Source organism: Otolemur garnettii, unplaced genomic scaffold (assembly GCF_000181295.1).
Source record: "Otolemur garnettii isolate 467f Iridium unplaced genomic scaffold, OtoGar3 scaffold00006, whole genome shotgun sequence".
NCBI classification, from domain to species: Eukaryota; Metazoa; Chordata; class Mammalia; order Primates; family Galagidae; genus Otolemur; species Otolemur garnettii.
Window position 1 is genome coordinate 1,273,555 of NW_003852401.1, and position 15,285 is coordinate 1,288,839.

The following is a 15,285-nucleotide window of genomic DNA, read 5'->3' on the forward strand; positions in this document are numbered from 1 at the left end:
TCTCAAAAACAAACAAATAAACAAACAAAAAGTTGGGTTGGAGAATGAGATGTAGCCCAGAAGGACCTATGAGGGCTTGCATCTACTATGTCGGCCCTTCAGAGCAGATTGTGGAGGTTAAGACATCCTACTCCAGCCACCGGTCACAGGTGGAGAAGCTGAATGAGAGAGTACATGCCCCTACTCCCTGGTGAAAGTTACCCAGGAAATACCAACGGCTCCCTGCAAATAAACGGATTTACCACTCCTCCCCAGGGAAGGAGCTATCAAGGGGTGGGCAAAGTTGAAACCCAAGGAAACAGGCAAACACAGTTTCATCAATGTTTGTTGGTTAAAAGTAAATGTCCTCTTAGCCCTGCTGTGATCTGCTCATTTGCACCCCAATGAATCAGCCCCATCTCCAGAGGCAGAAGTTGGATCTCAACATCCTCTTTTGTTTCTGAGACAAGAGATCTTATTTTTCCTCTCTTCTTGATGGGAGTGAACAGCCTTCTCCCAACTGGGGATGAGACAAGTAAGAGAGGACCAGTAAAGTATAATTAAGGGACTTCCATCCTAATTCTTCTGGATGAGGAAGAGCTCTCTGATTGTCAAGAGGCCAAGAAGACCCAACAAACATTAAATGCAGTGACCAGGTTGGAGTGTCTAAAAATTGGGGCAGTTTGAAAATAAGATTGCATTCTTCAGTGACAAATAGAAATATTGCTTAGTGGCTGTGTTTTTGTATCAGACAGTCCCTTCACATGCCCCCTTCTTGTCTATTCACAATCTTAATATCTTAACATTGCATGAATGATACAGAATTAAATAGAATCATTAATCTAGGGTTGATATCATTATACTCTGACTACATATCAAATGTTTCCTACAATCTCAGAGCTGACTTGATTTTAGAAGTTCTCAATCAGTTCTTGTGGAAACCTCTTTTGGGGGAGGGATGTTTTCTTCATATATCCTAATTCCTCTCAATATATTTCTGCACCTCTTTACAGTGTACAGCAAGGATTGCAAATTGCGGTTCTTATCATCTATTACTCCTCAATCAATATGCATTAACATGCTGTCATGTAGGGAATAGGAAGATGTGGAAAACCCAGTCCTTTTTCTCAGGAAGTCAGAAACCTGGTATTTTATGAATCTTACTATACACTAAGAATACTCTCTATATTTAATTTCCCTAAGGTAGATGTTGCTCCCACCAGTTTGCAGAGAATACTGAGGCTTAAAAGTTTGGGGTAGACCGAGGTCAGGCAAGTTGAAAGTGGAGGCCTGTGGGTTTGGCTTAGAAATCCTTGTTTATTCATAATTTCCAGTTTGTTCTAGTAAATCCTCTAGAACCTCAAAGTATTTTCTAATGATTAATGCTCCATTCTGTGTCAAGCAGCCCATGGCATTTTTTGACAGTCAGAAAATCCTGGAGAGAGTAAGCCATTTCCCCCAACTAGGTGCCTTGGCAGTGGCCGTTGTGGATCCAGAACACAGCCTTTCTGATCTGACATTTTCCTTGCCGCCCTGGCTCCCCCGAAGTAGACTGCCTGTGTCCCACCTCTTTCCCAGGGAAAGATGAGCCTAAGAGCTACCCGACTTCTCTCCCCTACGGAGCTGCCATTCTACAGGCGGCCGCCAGGGGTCCCCTCCCGGCGCCGCCGCGCGACAGTCGAGCCCCGGCGGGCTGCGCGGCGCGCTGGGTCCATGTGGGGGCTGCTCTGGAGCCGCGGCAGTAGCAGCTGGAGCCCCGCGCCCGCCCGCCCCTGGCGCGCCTGGACTGCGCGCGCTGGCCGGAGAGCCCCCGCGGAGATCGGCAAACGTCGCCCCACCTGCCCCGAGCTCACCGTTTTTCTCTCGCTCTGACTGCAGCTGACCCGGCGAAAGGAGCCTACAGGGCCCTAGGCTGAAGGAAAAACCCCACGGTGAGTGAAAACCAAGCGCTGGGAGGCAGCGCCCCAGGTGGGCAGAGGTGCAGGGCGCACCTGGGTGCAACCAGGGGAGTGAGGTGTGGACCCGCTCCCCGGGCCGGCCGCGGGTTTCTGGGGCTGGAGTCCGCCGCAGACCCGTGCGCGCGCCTTGGCTTCTGGCCGGCTCCGCGTGCGCACTTCCCGGCAGGAACAAGGGTCCGTTTCCCAGCCCGGGCGGGATTCGTGCCCTTGATTTTGAAAGACGTAAATCAATAAAATCCCCTTTTCTTAGGAGTGCAAATCTGTTTCCGAACCTATCCCGAACGGCGGGTGCGTGCAGGGTGCGTGTTCGGCTGTGGGTGGCGGAAGACAAACTTTTTTGCAAGTGCGCCCGAGGCAGGGGGACCGTGCTTGGGCGTGTGGATCCTGAGGGAGGGAGGAGACTTGGTTTGGGGCTGCGTAGGGGAACTCCGTACAGTCAGGTCGCTCCGGGGCTGTTGCTGCTCGGTGGAAGTAAGGAGAGTACAAAGGATTTACAAATTCTGCGGAACTCTTGGGCCAACAACTGTCAAACCTCTGGAGTCCTAGCCCTTCTCTTTCCTGTACTGGGGAAATGGGTGAAAACCCCTTCACTGTTCTTTGATTGCCCTTTCCCACCTTTGGACCCTTCTCAGGAGTGTAAAGAGCTGACCCCTGGCATCTGGCAAGTACCAGTGACCCTAAGCCCCGCAGGATTGCCCCTTACTCCCCTTTCTGATCCTCCCATATGCCCTGCCCACAGGGCCTTTAGACACAGCCGACAGAGACCGTGGCGAATGGCCTTTTGTTTCTCCGCGTTTCCGCTATTGTTTGCCTTTCCAACATCTGGCGGGGCTTGGGGAGAGAAGGAAGCTCCTCTCTTCCCCCTCTCCCGCCCCTGGCTCCAGCCGCCGGGCCACCTCCTGTAGGGGACCCCAGCTGGGGTGAAGGAGGAGCGGGAGCCCAACCAGGCCGCCCCACCCGGGGCCTTGCGGTTAGAGGGCGGAGGGAAAGTTGTTCCTTCCCCGCCTCCGCGGCTGCCTGTGGCCCAGGGCTCATTTCTCAGATCTGATCCGAGGCGCACTGCAGAGGGCGAACATTGAGAAGGGTGCTGCTTTCTAGAGAGAGCAAGCGAGGTCCCGCCCAAATCCATGGTGTCTCGTGGTTGGTTCTAGTAGATTTCATTCTCTAGCTAAATACCTTGTGGCTCCTCTTGCCTGAGCAGTGAGAGGGGGTCAGGGCACTACTCCCCAGTCGGCAGAAAGCCAAGGTTCTGGGGTCTGCAAGGTTCTGAGGGCAGGCTAGTTGCCAAATAGAGAATGGAGATGGAAATGACTTAGGAAGCCTAAAGACGTTGCCTGGAAATAGTGATGGTGTGGCTCACTTCGGAATAAACGTGGAATTCTGACTTTGCATACAGCTCCAAGTTTAAATCCTAAATTCTCTTTCTGCATTGTAGAATGAGAGAACCTAGAGGACGCGATTAGACGCTGCCGGAGCAGTGTTCCTGCTTCCATGTCTCAGTGAACAGGTGGCTTGGGATGGCCCAGAGGTCCCCGTGGGTGTGCCTGTTAGATTATAGGTGGCCCTGTTTCCCAGCACAAGTTAGATGCATACACATCGTGTCCATTCTGTGTGAGTGTACTGTACATTAATTATTTATTAAAGAACGAAGGCAGGATCCCCAGATGGTGCCCAGATTCCTCTTAACAGTAAGGAGAAGCTCAGTCTGAGCACCTGTTGGAACCTTTATTTCCTCTCCTCGCACCCTTGAGTTGACCTCGTGTTGCCAGCTTCTTTCTGTGTGAAGGCGAATCACTCTCTTCCAAGGACACTCCACCACACTCTTTTAATCCTCTAGCTTTTGATCTCTCACCAACCCAGGGAAGGAAGGAGGCTTATGTAGGGACACTTGTGACCTGTGTACCCATTCAAACATTTTAAGTGGAAACTATGCTTGCCACTGCACAGTTCTAGGAGTTTTCCTTTTGCCAATTTAATAGAGCTTTTGAGTTTCCATTTAACGAAAAAGGAGTAAGAGAGCTAAGTCAGGAATGTGAACCACAGAGCACTTTCTCCAGTGATTTCTGGATATTACCAGTGAGACCAAAGAAAGAAAAAAAAAGTAAGATTTTTGAAGAACTGGAAGGCACTTTATAAACATTTCATTATGAAAATAATCTCCAAGGAAGGATTCCTGTGAAATTTAGCTTCTCTGCGGCAGCAGCAGAGAATCAGCACCAAGAAAGGACAGGACTTGCTCAAGAACTACCCAAAGTCATGACTAAAGCAAAAGGAGAGTGCTTGTCCCAGTCTACCCCAGGGTAGAAAACAGGGTAATTCGAGTGGAAAATAAGCTTCGGATTCTTTAATTCTTTTGGAATTAAAAAATTTTCTTCTTCCCCAAAAAGTTATTGTAGGAAAAATAGAAAATGCAGATATGCAAAAATGAAAAAAAGGAAAAAGAATAAAAAGAGGGGGCAGTTATAAACAAGGCTTGAGTGAGCAATCTCATCTCATTATTTCCTTGGAACAGATTTCTGGAGATGTGGTAGCTAAGTCAAAGGGGTCGATGCACCTTACAGGATATTAAGATTGCTATATTGTCCTGCAGGAAGTGTGTGCCGGAACCTTCTCCCCACCAACACCCAAGGGCATCTGTTTTCCTCCCTTCCATTCTATACCATCACTCTTTGTCATGTCTGCCCTATCGATGGAAGGAGAGTACCTCGTTGTCCTATTTTTGATTTTTCAAATCAAGTTAGATTAAACGTTTTTTCATATTGTCTGTATTTCTTCCTTTGTGATGTTGTCAGTTTGTGGCCTTGCTTGTTTTTCAGCGGGAGTGTTCTCCTTTTTCTTTTGATTAGATGTGCTCTTTATCAAACCGTTCTATTCTCTTCTGACTTCTGCTCCTGCCACACCACTGAACAATCCGTACAGACTAGAAGTGCTCTGCTTTCTTGGCTATTCCCTTCCCTCCTGCACAGCAAACACTTGGCAGGACCATAACCACGAATGACTAAAATAACTGACATAATTCCACTAAACTTATTAGGGAGACCAGGCAAAGGCATTATTAGAGAAATTCATGGAAAATAGCACATGTATATTTGTAGCTTAGTAGCTTGCATGGCCCAACTCTTTTATAACTTGTAGTGCTTTTTTTTTTTTTTTTCCCATTGGGAACTATCTGTTGATAGTTGTTTTTACTAAATGGATTTCACTAACTCATTTCATGTTCTGATACTTCTGCTGATAACTCATATACTAGGATCCACAATTTGTTCTTGTTCTTTTAAACATTTCTTCTAACTTTTTGAGTGAAATTTGCCTCAATTTTATCCGAAGACTTTCTTCCTTTGACTATACCGTTTGAGCAATGTAGAGTGGAACAGCTTGTAGCACCTCTCTGCTAAAGCGTTTCACCCTCCTTTGCACATTTGTGTAGCCACAGTCTCTGTTAATTCTTGCTTGAAGGTATATGATTCTGAAATGGGTAGAGAAAAGAGAGGAAGAGAAAATTCATTTTGGTGAATTAATACTGATGAAAGGCCCTACAAGAAAAGTTAAGTAATCTAGGTAATCTGGGTACAAAATAACTTAAAAAGATAAAAGATATTAAAGTGTCATGTGTCATTAGAATGGCTGGTTTAACTAACTGATAGGAAATCGTCTTTGAACTGTGAAAATCTGTCATAAAATCCATCCATATTATGGATTTAGGCATTTCATTTCTGGCACATGAAGAGCTATAAATGACAGATACTATACACTACTTTTCTGCAGCATTTTCCATGCATTTGGATGTAGGAATTAAACATCGGGAATGTAGAGTGCTCTGCCTTAAACTCATAGGCTCTCAAAGGCTAAATAAGCGGTTAATGGTCATCTCTTTCAGCCATCCAGCCCATTTCATTATGGATCTTCACTCTCTTACCACTCTGCAAATGGCATCGGCATCACTTCAAACAAACCAGACTGAGCAGCAAGTGGGCCAGAGGAGGGAAAAGGAAGGATATTGGCTTAGGGAGCTTGTATAAGCTCTTTTAATGCGCTGAAATTTCACAGACTAAACATCCTTGTCAGAAAAAGGGATAAGTCATTGAAATATTACCATTTTGCAACATTCTGTGTTCCATGTTCTCTAGTTATTGTCTTGGTGAAGTTCAAAGGTGATAGAGCAAAGCTTAGTTCCAAATGGCCAAAGAGAAGAGGAATAGAGAGTAGTAAATGAAGAGCAAATCTCACTCCTTTAAACTTGTCGTAAGGACTTTCTAGCAAGATTCATGGTCACCCAGGGGGTGACTGGCCATGTTATTCCTTAGAAAGGAGGTGACTGATGTTCCAAGGGCAAGCTTTAGAGACAGTAGACGTTACATAAACCACCAGGTATCCAAAAGAGGACAAGGTTTACAGAATAGCAGAATAAGTAAAAGAGGACAAAGGAGGAGGAAAAGGAGAAGGAGATTTTGTAGGGAAATAGAATTTTAATACTAAAAATATACCTTATTTTCTCCTGAGTAGTGCTGTGAATTGGTAAAAGTAGTAGATACATCTTCTGATTTCCACTTGTACAATGTCCCAGGCACAGTGACTGTATTTCTTTTCTTTCAGGAAATTGTGCATCTTGTTGAAATATCTCCTCAGTTCTAGGTTGTGCACCTGGGGGCCCTGAGCTCCCGAGTATTTCATGGCAGCTTCTTTCACATCTGCGTTTTCATTCTCCTCTTCCTGCAAGCATTGTTCTAGGTACTCCAACTGCTTGTCAAGTCCCATCTGGATTTGATTCAGGTGTTTCAGTTTCCAAGTGGGTTCGAAGGTGTATTGACTGAAGATGTGGAAGGCCTGTATGGACACTTCATAGAAGGCCTCCCTGAGGCCCCTTTTCACAGTCTGGGTATGTGATAGGATCTCTTGGGGCAACTCAAAATCTTTGTTTTCTTTTAGACATTCTCTAGGAAATGAATTGCTCATACTGCTGAGAAGTCTCAGATTTTGCAAAGTGACTCTCCTCAGGTGAACATTCAGTAAGTTACAGTCCAGAGATAGGTTGCCAGTAATGCAAAGACCCACAAGGACTATAAGCCACAAACACTTTGGAATCATGTCAGGCTTGGTGCACATTTTTTTTTTCCTGAGCTAAAACATCCGCAAGACCCAAAGTCCACAGCGATGTGTTAAGCACTCTCTCATGCATCTTTATATACCCGAATACCTTCAGCAGGAGGAGTTTTCTCATTCGTCAGTTAACATTTCTCAGGGTTGTGGCCCCTTGCCTTTGCCTCGAAGGCTTTTTTGACTTTGGGTGACTACACTGACTTGGAAACACTGTCTTTTTTTTTTTTTTTTTGAGAAAAGTGAGCAAAGCATTACTATTGCATTACCTTAGATGTTTGGTGATCCATCTCAGCACTAAAGAATCATCATAACAAGATTGATGCAAAGTAGTTCAGGTAGCTGAAAGTTGTGACTCTGTATACACATATACACTCACTTACCCAATTCTATTACAAGAGAGAGGGTGATACTTCATGTATATATATGTAGTTCTTTTTTTTTTTTTTTTTGAGTTAATCATAGACATTGACCAAAGGACTATGATTATTTGATTGCTAGGTTACCAGGACATTATATAGTTTATGTTTTTCTGATTTTTTTTTTTTTTTTTTTTGAGACAGAGAGCCTCAAGCTGTCGCCCTGGGTAGAGTGCTGTGGCATCACAGCTCACAGCAACCTCCAATTCCTGGGCTCAGACGATTCTCTTGCCTTAACCTCCCAAGTAGCTGGGACTATAGGCACCTGCCACAACATCTGACCATTTTTGGTTGTAGTTGTCATTGTTGTTTGGCAGACCTGGGCTGGATTCGAACCTACCAGCTCTGGAGTATATGGCTGGTGCCTTAGCTGCTTGAGCTACAGGCACTGAACCTTCTGATATTGTTAAATGAAAATCCTGTGAGTATATCTGGATATTTTCTCTTTTTGTTTGATTTGTCTGGATCTCAAAAAAGATGAAAGACGGAAGTGGTCAGTTTAGCACGGTGCTTACCAAGTAGAAGACTAAGCTGGCTTGGTTTTCTGTTGCCACTAGAAGATGTTGATATTCTCTAACTGTTCTTTCCTTTAGTTAAATCCATCTCAGGCTAGCATTTTTTATGCCTCTAATCGTTTTCTTAGAACTCTTCTAGGGAATATTATATTTTAGAATATTTTTCTGCTTTATTAGCCTCTCTCTTAATGGCATTATACATTTTCTTTTTTTTTTAATATAGTTTAGACAGTATTTTAAAACTTTTACATGGTTATTATTTTGTCTTGCTTGGTGGTTCTGAACTCTGTAAAGACTTTTCTTCCTGTATTTGCTTTTCACTGAGGACATTCGTAAGCAGGGGGTCACCTGTTGTGGTCAAGCTAATTCATACCTGGACCAACGTTACTATGGTCGTTATTGCTGTCCACCACTTATGGTTTCTGTGTTATTGTTTTTTAACCAAATAATGTTTTGGTTATGGGCAAGGCAAACAGATTCTTTTCCCTAAAGATGTAAACCTGTTGCTCTCTTAGAACAGAGCTCGGACATTACACCCTCTGCAGGATGCCTTTCCTCTGCTGACCTCTCCCCCTCCTGCAGAGGTGCATTTGATGGCATTTACCTATGCTGGCCTTACCTGTGCACATATCCCTAACAGCAATGAACACTCCAAAGAGGGCACTAGCCATACTAAAGCAAAGTAGTGCATATGTGTACTATAGTAGTACACACGTGTATACTCACAGATAATTGGTCTGTCTAGAAGTGATCTGTCACTGGTCTCTCTGTTCTTTAAAAGCTGTGCCATCTTAATTATCTCAAAATTTAATGAGGAAATTGAAAAGAATGACAATGTAAGGAAGCACTTTTATCCCTAAATTTGTCACAGCTGCCTCGTCTGTGATTCCTGGGACATGCACTGATGTGCTGTATTGTTTCCATGATACCTGCTCTTACTTCTCTAGCATGTCCTGGGATTGTGTATATGTGGTCAGGCTTTCCTCAGAGGAAAGCTGATTAGCAGGGGCCGCTCTGTTGTTCAAGGAAGTGTGTCAAGTCTATCTGGATTACAAGATTAACAGCCGGGGCAAGGCACAATGTGAACAAAATGGAGATGAGACATTTCAGTCTAGACAAGATAACTCTGATTCAGCTGAGGGGCATGTGGCATTGCTCATTATATTCAGTGTTCTCCATGAAAAGGCAAGTTTCAGACCAAGGTGAGAGTAACATGTTGATCATCCATGTCACTCAGTCCATGAACATAAGTCATTTTATTTGTGGGATCAGAAGGTTGTCAAGTCAGTAGGGAGCCCCGGGATGGGAAGCCTTACATCTTCCCACAGGTCACCACAACACTGGGCGAAGCAATTTTATCCCAGGGCCTACCTTGTCAGCTGTGCCAACGAGGTGTTTCACTCATTCTCACTACCTCGACATTGGGGCCTGCTTCAGTTGGGAGCAGCATGGTCTTCTGGTCCCTTTCTTGGCTCTGCTTCACTTAATGAGGTACCTGATATAGAAACTGAGAATGACTACACAAGGCATACACGGGTATGTAAATGTTGTAAAAATGTAAGCACTTCAGGGTAAGTGAAAGCTTTGCTTGGCAGCTCAGCCTCAGGTCTTGTCCCTCTCCTCCCCTGCGGTAACTCTGCTTACCAGTGTGGTATGTGCCCTTGTTTGATATCTTTCTCCCCACTAAGCAGTAAGTTCTGGGAGGGCAGGTGCAGCAGTTGGCTTGTTTGCTGCTTTCTTTGAAATGCCCAGTACGGCCCTCCGAGATTGAGAGAGATCTGGATCACTGCCAGGGGTGGGGGTAGGAGGACTTGCCAAAACAGGATTGTAAAAATTGTGATATGCTTTGAAGTTGAATCCTATATGTGTATCTCTGTGATTGCATATATGATAAAATTTGGAGATAATATAAAAAGTCTGCATTGTAAGCCCTTTATGGATGTGAGGCCACAATAAATGACTCACCAGATCTGACCTATGAAATATCCAGTCTATCACAGGACTTGGCACCCAGTAGGTGTTCCATCATTATTTGCCAGACAAGTGAAAAGGTAATGAAGCCATGTCTCAATGGAAGGGGAGTTATTTGGTGGTTTAGTTCTTTTTGTATACGAGGAGGACAAAGTTAGGTGTTGGGGAAAATTGAAGAATTAATTTTTTTTTTTTGCAATTGAAGAATTCATTTAATGGTAGATGATGACTCAAGTGCCTATTTAATGTCCTCTGGTGATTTTTCTTTGGGATTCCCCAAGGCTGGTTAGAGCATGAGTACTTTTGTACCTCAAGTCTAGTGATATTACACAGTTTTGTATTTTGGGGTTGATTCATCTATTTTCCACTCCAGATAAGAAACAAGTCTTATTTGGTTTTGTATCCATGGCACCTCTCACATTAAGACAGTAAATGTTCATTGGATCAAAAGCTGCCAGGTGATTGCTTATGGTTCTCAATTCTGATTGTGTATTATCCCATGTAGACACAACTGCCGAGAGAGTTTAGACCAGGGCCAACCCTTTTGTTTCCCTGCCACACATTGGAAGAAGAAGAGTTGCCTAGGGTTACACATTAAAGAAAGAAACACTAACAAAAGCTAATTTTCAAGGAAAAGGTGGGTGCCACTTTTTGTGATGACAACATCACAGATAAGCAAAGCAAGTCTTCACAAAGTCAGCATGCAGCCAGCCTGGGGGGTTACAGATTGGATACCCCTGTTAGACTGTTCCTCCCCCATCCCCACCATATATTGCTACTTCTTTGTATTAGATGCTCCCAGTACTGTTGTTTTATCTTACCACCCGAGAGAGGCTCTCTGAACAGAGTAGTACCCAGTTTCCTTTGGTAGCCCAGCTGAAGATTATATACATAGTCATTTCCTACACAAGAATAATTTGAGCTCTGAGAAAGAAAATGATTCCTAACAAAAAGAAAGGTAATGGGGTGAGATAAGTATTTGAGTAAATAAATATGCCCCCTCAGGGAAACCTACTCTGTGTTTTGGGATTGCTGGAATGGCCTTTATCCTTATCCTTATTCCGCAGTTGGTATCCCTGTGTCCTTTTGAGCCCTAACAGAACTTTTAAAGATGGCTATAACTACCTGAATAATCCTGTACCCACTTAGTATGAGTGCCTGTAGTAGGGAAGAAACAAAAGTGGAATGGGCAATGGGCAGAAATGTCTGCTTGTCTTGGATAAATAGTATTTAAAAAGGAGTTGGTGTTGCAGAGAAGAGGGCAGTGTCCTCTTAATTGCTATCAGCTTGCATGTGGTCACAAGCTTTCTTGACATTTATGTAGAACAAAGAAAAGCATTATCATGGAAAAATTTAAGTGAGCTTTAGTCTTAGGTTGGCTGAGGACTCATATGCTGCAAATTTTAGGATTTCTTCAGTGTCTGCGCAATGTCTGGGGGTGGGGTTGTGTCTGGGAACAATCTACTAGAGCCCGGGAGAGTGGAGAGGAGGTCACCTTTCTTCCTGCCAATACCCTTGCCTTCCAGGTGACTTGGAATAGGTTTCCTGAGAGATGTTAGACTTTTCCCCATGTCTGAAATTAATTTATTTATGCATCTATTTACTTTGTTTTCTTTTTTTCCCTATTGTATCTATGTATGTATTGCACATAGCATATACTCCGTAAATACTTATTAAATGAATAGATGTGTTCCAGTATTTTACCTTGTGAGTGTATTTTAATTTAAGTTGAATATAAGATCAGTTCAACAACTCTACCTTTTGAAAGAACTTTGAGCAAATCATTTAAAGTTTCTGTGCTTTATCTGTAAGTGGGGATAATAAGAGTACCTATCCCAGAGGATGATTGTGGAGATGTAAAGTGCTAGGAACAGTGCCCTGTACATAGCTTTGTGGTTAATAAATGATAATTGTCATTGTTATCATCACCATCACCTGTTGCTCCTGTGTTAGTCACAAAGCTAAGTTTGAAGAATACAAGAGTAGACAAGTGTAGTCCCTTGCAGAGTTTCCTGGACACAGTGACACCAGAGCTGAATTAAAAAAGGCAAGAGATGATAAGAGTTTGAATTAGGACAGTGATAGTAGATATGGAGAACAAGGGAATTGTTTAGAAGGTAATATTGGCAAGTCTTAGCAATTAATTTGGAGTGAGAAGGAGTGAGAAAGAGAAAACAGACCAGGGAGAAGCTTGGTTTTCTAGCCTGGTATATGGCTGTGCCACTAAGATAGCAGGTACAAGGAGCAGAAGATTTAGGGGAGCAACTGACGAGTTCTGTTATAGACAAGTTTCTTTGTATAGTCTACGGGACAGGCAAGTAGAGATATATATCCAGCAGTTAGATATATGGGTCTAGACTTGGGCAAGAGACTAGTACAAGTATGAGAGATGGATTTGAAAGTATCAGTAGAAGCTGTAGGTGCTAAGATCATAAGAATCAGTGGGTCTATCTAGGGAGCATTTATAGGGTAGGAAAAGAAGTAAGCCAATGTCAGTGTCCTAAGAATCTATTGTGTTTAAAGAGTGGGCAGCAGAAAAGCTAACTGAAAAGGATGGTCAGAGAGGCATGAGGAAGAGAAGGATGGAATATTCTGATTATTTTATCTGTCTTTGCCTCTTTGTCCAGATGACTCTACAGAATTCTCCTCAACACAATACTCTAATGCAGCCCTTCCAAAATAAGCTCTGTTTGCCATTGTTGACCTAGACCTAAGGCCATCTTACTGATATGATACTTGAAGCTCAGAGGGGGGAATTTTATTGAAGTCTAAGGCCAAACTCTTTGGGCTCTTCTCTATATGCCTCCCATGAACACACATGTTATGGCCAGGCATGTATCTGTGGAGTCCTTGGCAGGTGGCAACTGGACTGAAAGTTCACTTAGTAACTTTACGTCTGCCATGTGGGGCTATTGGGGGATGCATTGGTTTCCTAGGGTTTCCATAACAAGTCACCACAAACTGGATGGTTTCAAACAGTGGAAATGTATTCTCTTATAGTTCTGGTGTAGAAAAATCCAAAATTAAAGTATCATATTCTCTCCAATGCCTCTTAGCAAGAGTCTTTCCTTGCGTCTTCTAGTGTATGGTGCTTGTCTGCAATCCTTGGTGGGCCTTAGGTTCTAGATGCATCATCTCTGCCTCCATAGTTACATGTCATTCTTGTGTCTGCGTGTTCTTTCCTATGGCTTATAAGGACTCTACTCATTGAATTTAGTGGCTACCCTAATCCAGTATGACCTTGTCTTAACTTGATTACATCTGCAAAGACCTTTTTAACAAATAAGGTCACATTATAGGTACTGGGGGTTGGGATTTTAACATCTTTTTTGGGAAGATACAGTTTAATCCATGACAGGGGGTGTAGGCTGGGAGCATTAATGGGGATAGTGTCTTGCAACATATTGAAAAGAGTGGCTGGAGACATTCAACTAGCACGGAAGTGTGTAACCATGGGTCTTTGTTAGAGAGAAATGTATTGTATGAGGAGTTGATATTACCATCAGTATTAATAAGTCTGTCAACATGATCAGCCAGATATTGTCTTTACATGTTCTTTGGTAACCATCTGTATAGTTGTTGATTATGATAAAAGATACTTTTATTCAAAAATTAATAAGTGCCAGCACTTTACACACATTCTCTTTAATCCTCACAGTTACTATACAATATAGGTGTTATTATCCTGAATTAATGAGGAGGAAATGGAAGCATGGGAATATGGAGCAACTTACCCAGGGTTGTAGAACTAGAAATCCATGGAATGGGGATTGAAACCCAGGTCTGTCTGAAGCTGTGTTGTCTTTATATAGGACTAAGTGGGTAAAGCTTTTGGTGTAGAATCCACAGTGTGTACCTATGTATTAATAGCCCATTTTGTTCCCCCAAAGGATTTGAAACATCTTATAATATATAGATGTTGAAACAGCTTATAGTATATAACATATGCTACAAGAGAATAATAATGAGTAGTTCAAATAATCAGAATTCAGAGAAAGTAAGTAAAAAAGTTAGGTGAAGTCAGAAGTACAGTTAAAACATTAAAAGTCATGTTATAATGGCCAGGGTCAATATTGCAGAAAGTTGCAAATCTGTCCCTGGGCTTTCTGCAAACACAGAGACATGATCTATCTGTTTAAATAGTCATAATATCCAAAAGATAAAACAACAACCAAACTAAGTCATCAGTAGAGGCAAAGGTTTTCTTGGACTTAGGTCTGAGAGGAATTTCTCTTGTGGACCTTCAAAAAGGGCACATCATGGGATGTTCAGAGCAGACCCCAGCAACTTTCTTACAGAGTAACCACTCCCACATGTATTGCAGGGCTGATTCTCATAACCTCCCTCCATGTAGGCTGCTGTCTCCTTACCAGTGTGTAGCTCCTTGGCAGGCATTCTGCAGGGGTCATTGGGTTTTCTCATGTGGAGCTAAAGAAAGCAGTTCAAATGAGTTGGGATAGCATTTCTTCATCATGGCCCAAAGTGGGGAAAAGTGTGGTCATACATGATGGCATTTTCAGAGGTGTTCAGTTTAGAGAGACTGTCCTGACATTTCTAGAATGCCTGCCCGGAATCCAGTCTTTCAGAGGAGCTTTGGGGAAAACATTTTGTAGGTATGATTCTCTTCCATTTCGTCAGAGCTGGGAAAACAAGCTATTCTGTCAGACTGACCCAGAGCATAAACAAAAGTGAAGTGCACACAGCCTTCCATGTAATGGTAGGTTTGATTTGCTGTCTGTTCCTCTAAGGGGGATAGTCCTAGCAACAGGAATCTAAGGAAGCAGCCTGTAGACAACTGAGGTGACTTTTCCCCCCCTAAAAGAGCTTCTTCATAAGTTAGGTCTTAAACTTCATCTGTATCTTCAAAAGGATGTCTTAAAATTCAAAGCCAGGATAGCCTTGTGTCTCCAAATATTATAGCTAGTTAAATATTGACATATCCTCTCTGGATCATCACTTTTTGAACGCTAAATTATTTTTTCTTCACAAGTAAAACTCACTGTTTACAAAGGGTTATATGAATGGCCCCAGAGGTAAAGCTTCCTTATATTCCCATGAGAGATGCAGTTAAGAGAGCAGAAATGGGGACTGCTCTACACATATCCTGACCAGGGTAGGACAATGACACTCATTGCCAAATGTGGCAATATAGTTTCAATGCATAGTCCCCATTGCTGGGTGAAAGAACATCACGAAAGTATCTGCTACATATGCAATCCATCCATCCATCCATCCATCCATCCATCCATCCATGCATCTTTCCACACATCCATCCATCCATCCATCCATCCATCCATCCATCCATCTTTCCACACATCCATCCATCCATCCATCCATCCATCCATCCAT

At 43.1% G+C, this 15,285-nt stretch overlaps 2 protein-coding genes across 2 annotated transcripts in view; one reads left to right on the top strand and one right to left on the bottom strand.

Annotated features, from left to right (window-relative positions):
* The first annotated feature begins 1,692 nt into the window (after positions 1–1,692).
* The window catches only part of MOB3B (MOB kinase activator 3B), a 185,013-nt gene continuing 171,420 nt past the window's right edge, over positions 1,693–15,285 (top strand). The window contains exon 1 of the mRNA XM_003783011.3: positions 1,693–1,910. The gene's annotated coding sequence lies outside the window, so the exon portion shown is untranslated. The remainder of the gene's footprint in view (positions 1,911–15,285) is intronic.
* Positions 6,423–7,055, bottom strand: IFNK (interferon kappa). The gene has a single exon (XM_003782842.2). It carries the CDS (start codon positions 7,038–7,040, stop codon positions 6,423–6,425), a length of 618 nt encoding a protein of 205 aa, XP_003782890.1. The 5' UTR covers positions 7,041–7,055.

Bases quoted from the DNA above. Each gene is read 5' to 3' on its own strand.
- IFNK (XM_003782842.2), bottom strand. From the start codon at position 7,040: ATGTGCACCAAGCCTGACATGATTCCAAAGTGTTTGTGGCTTATAGTC.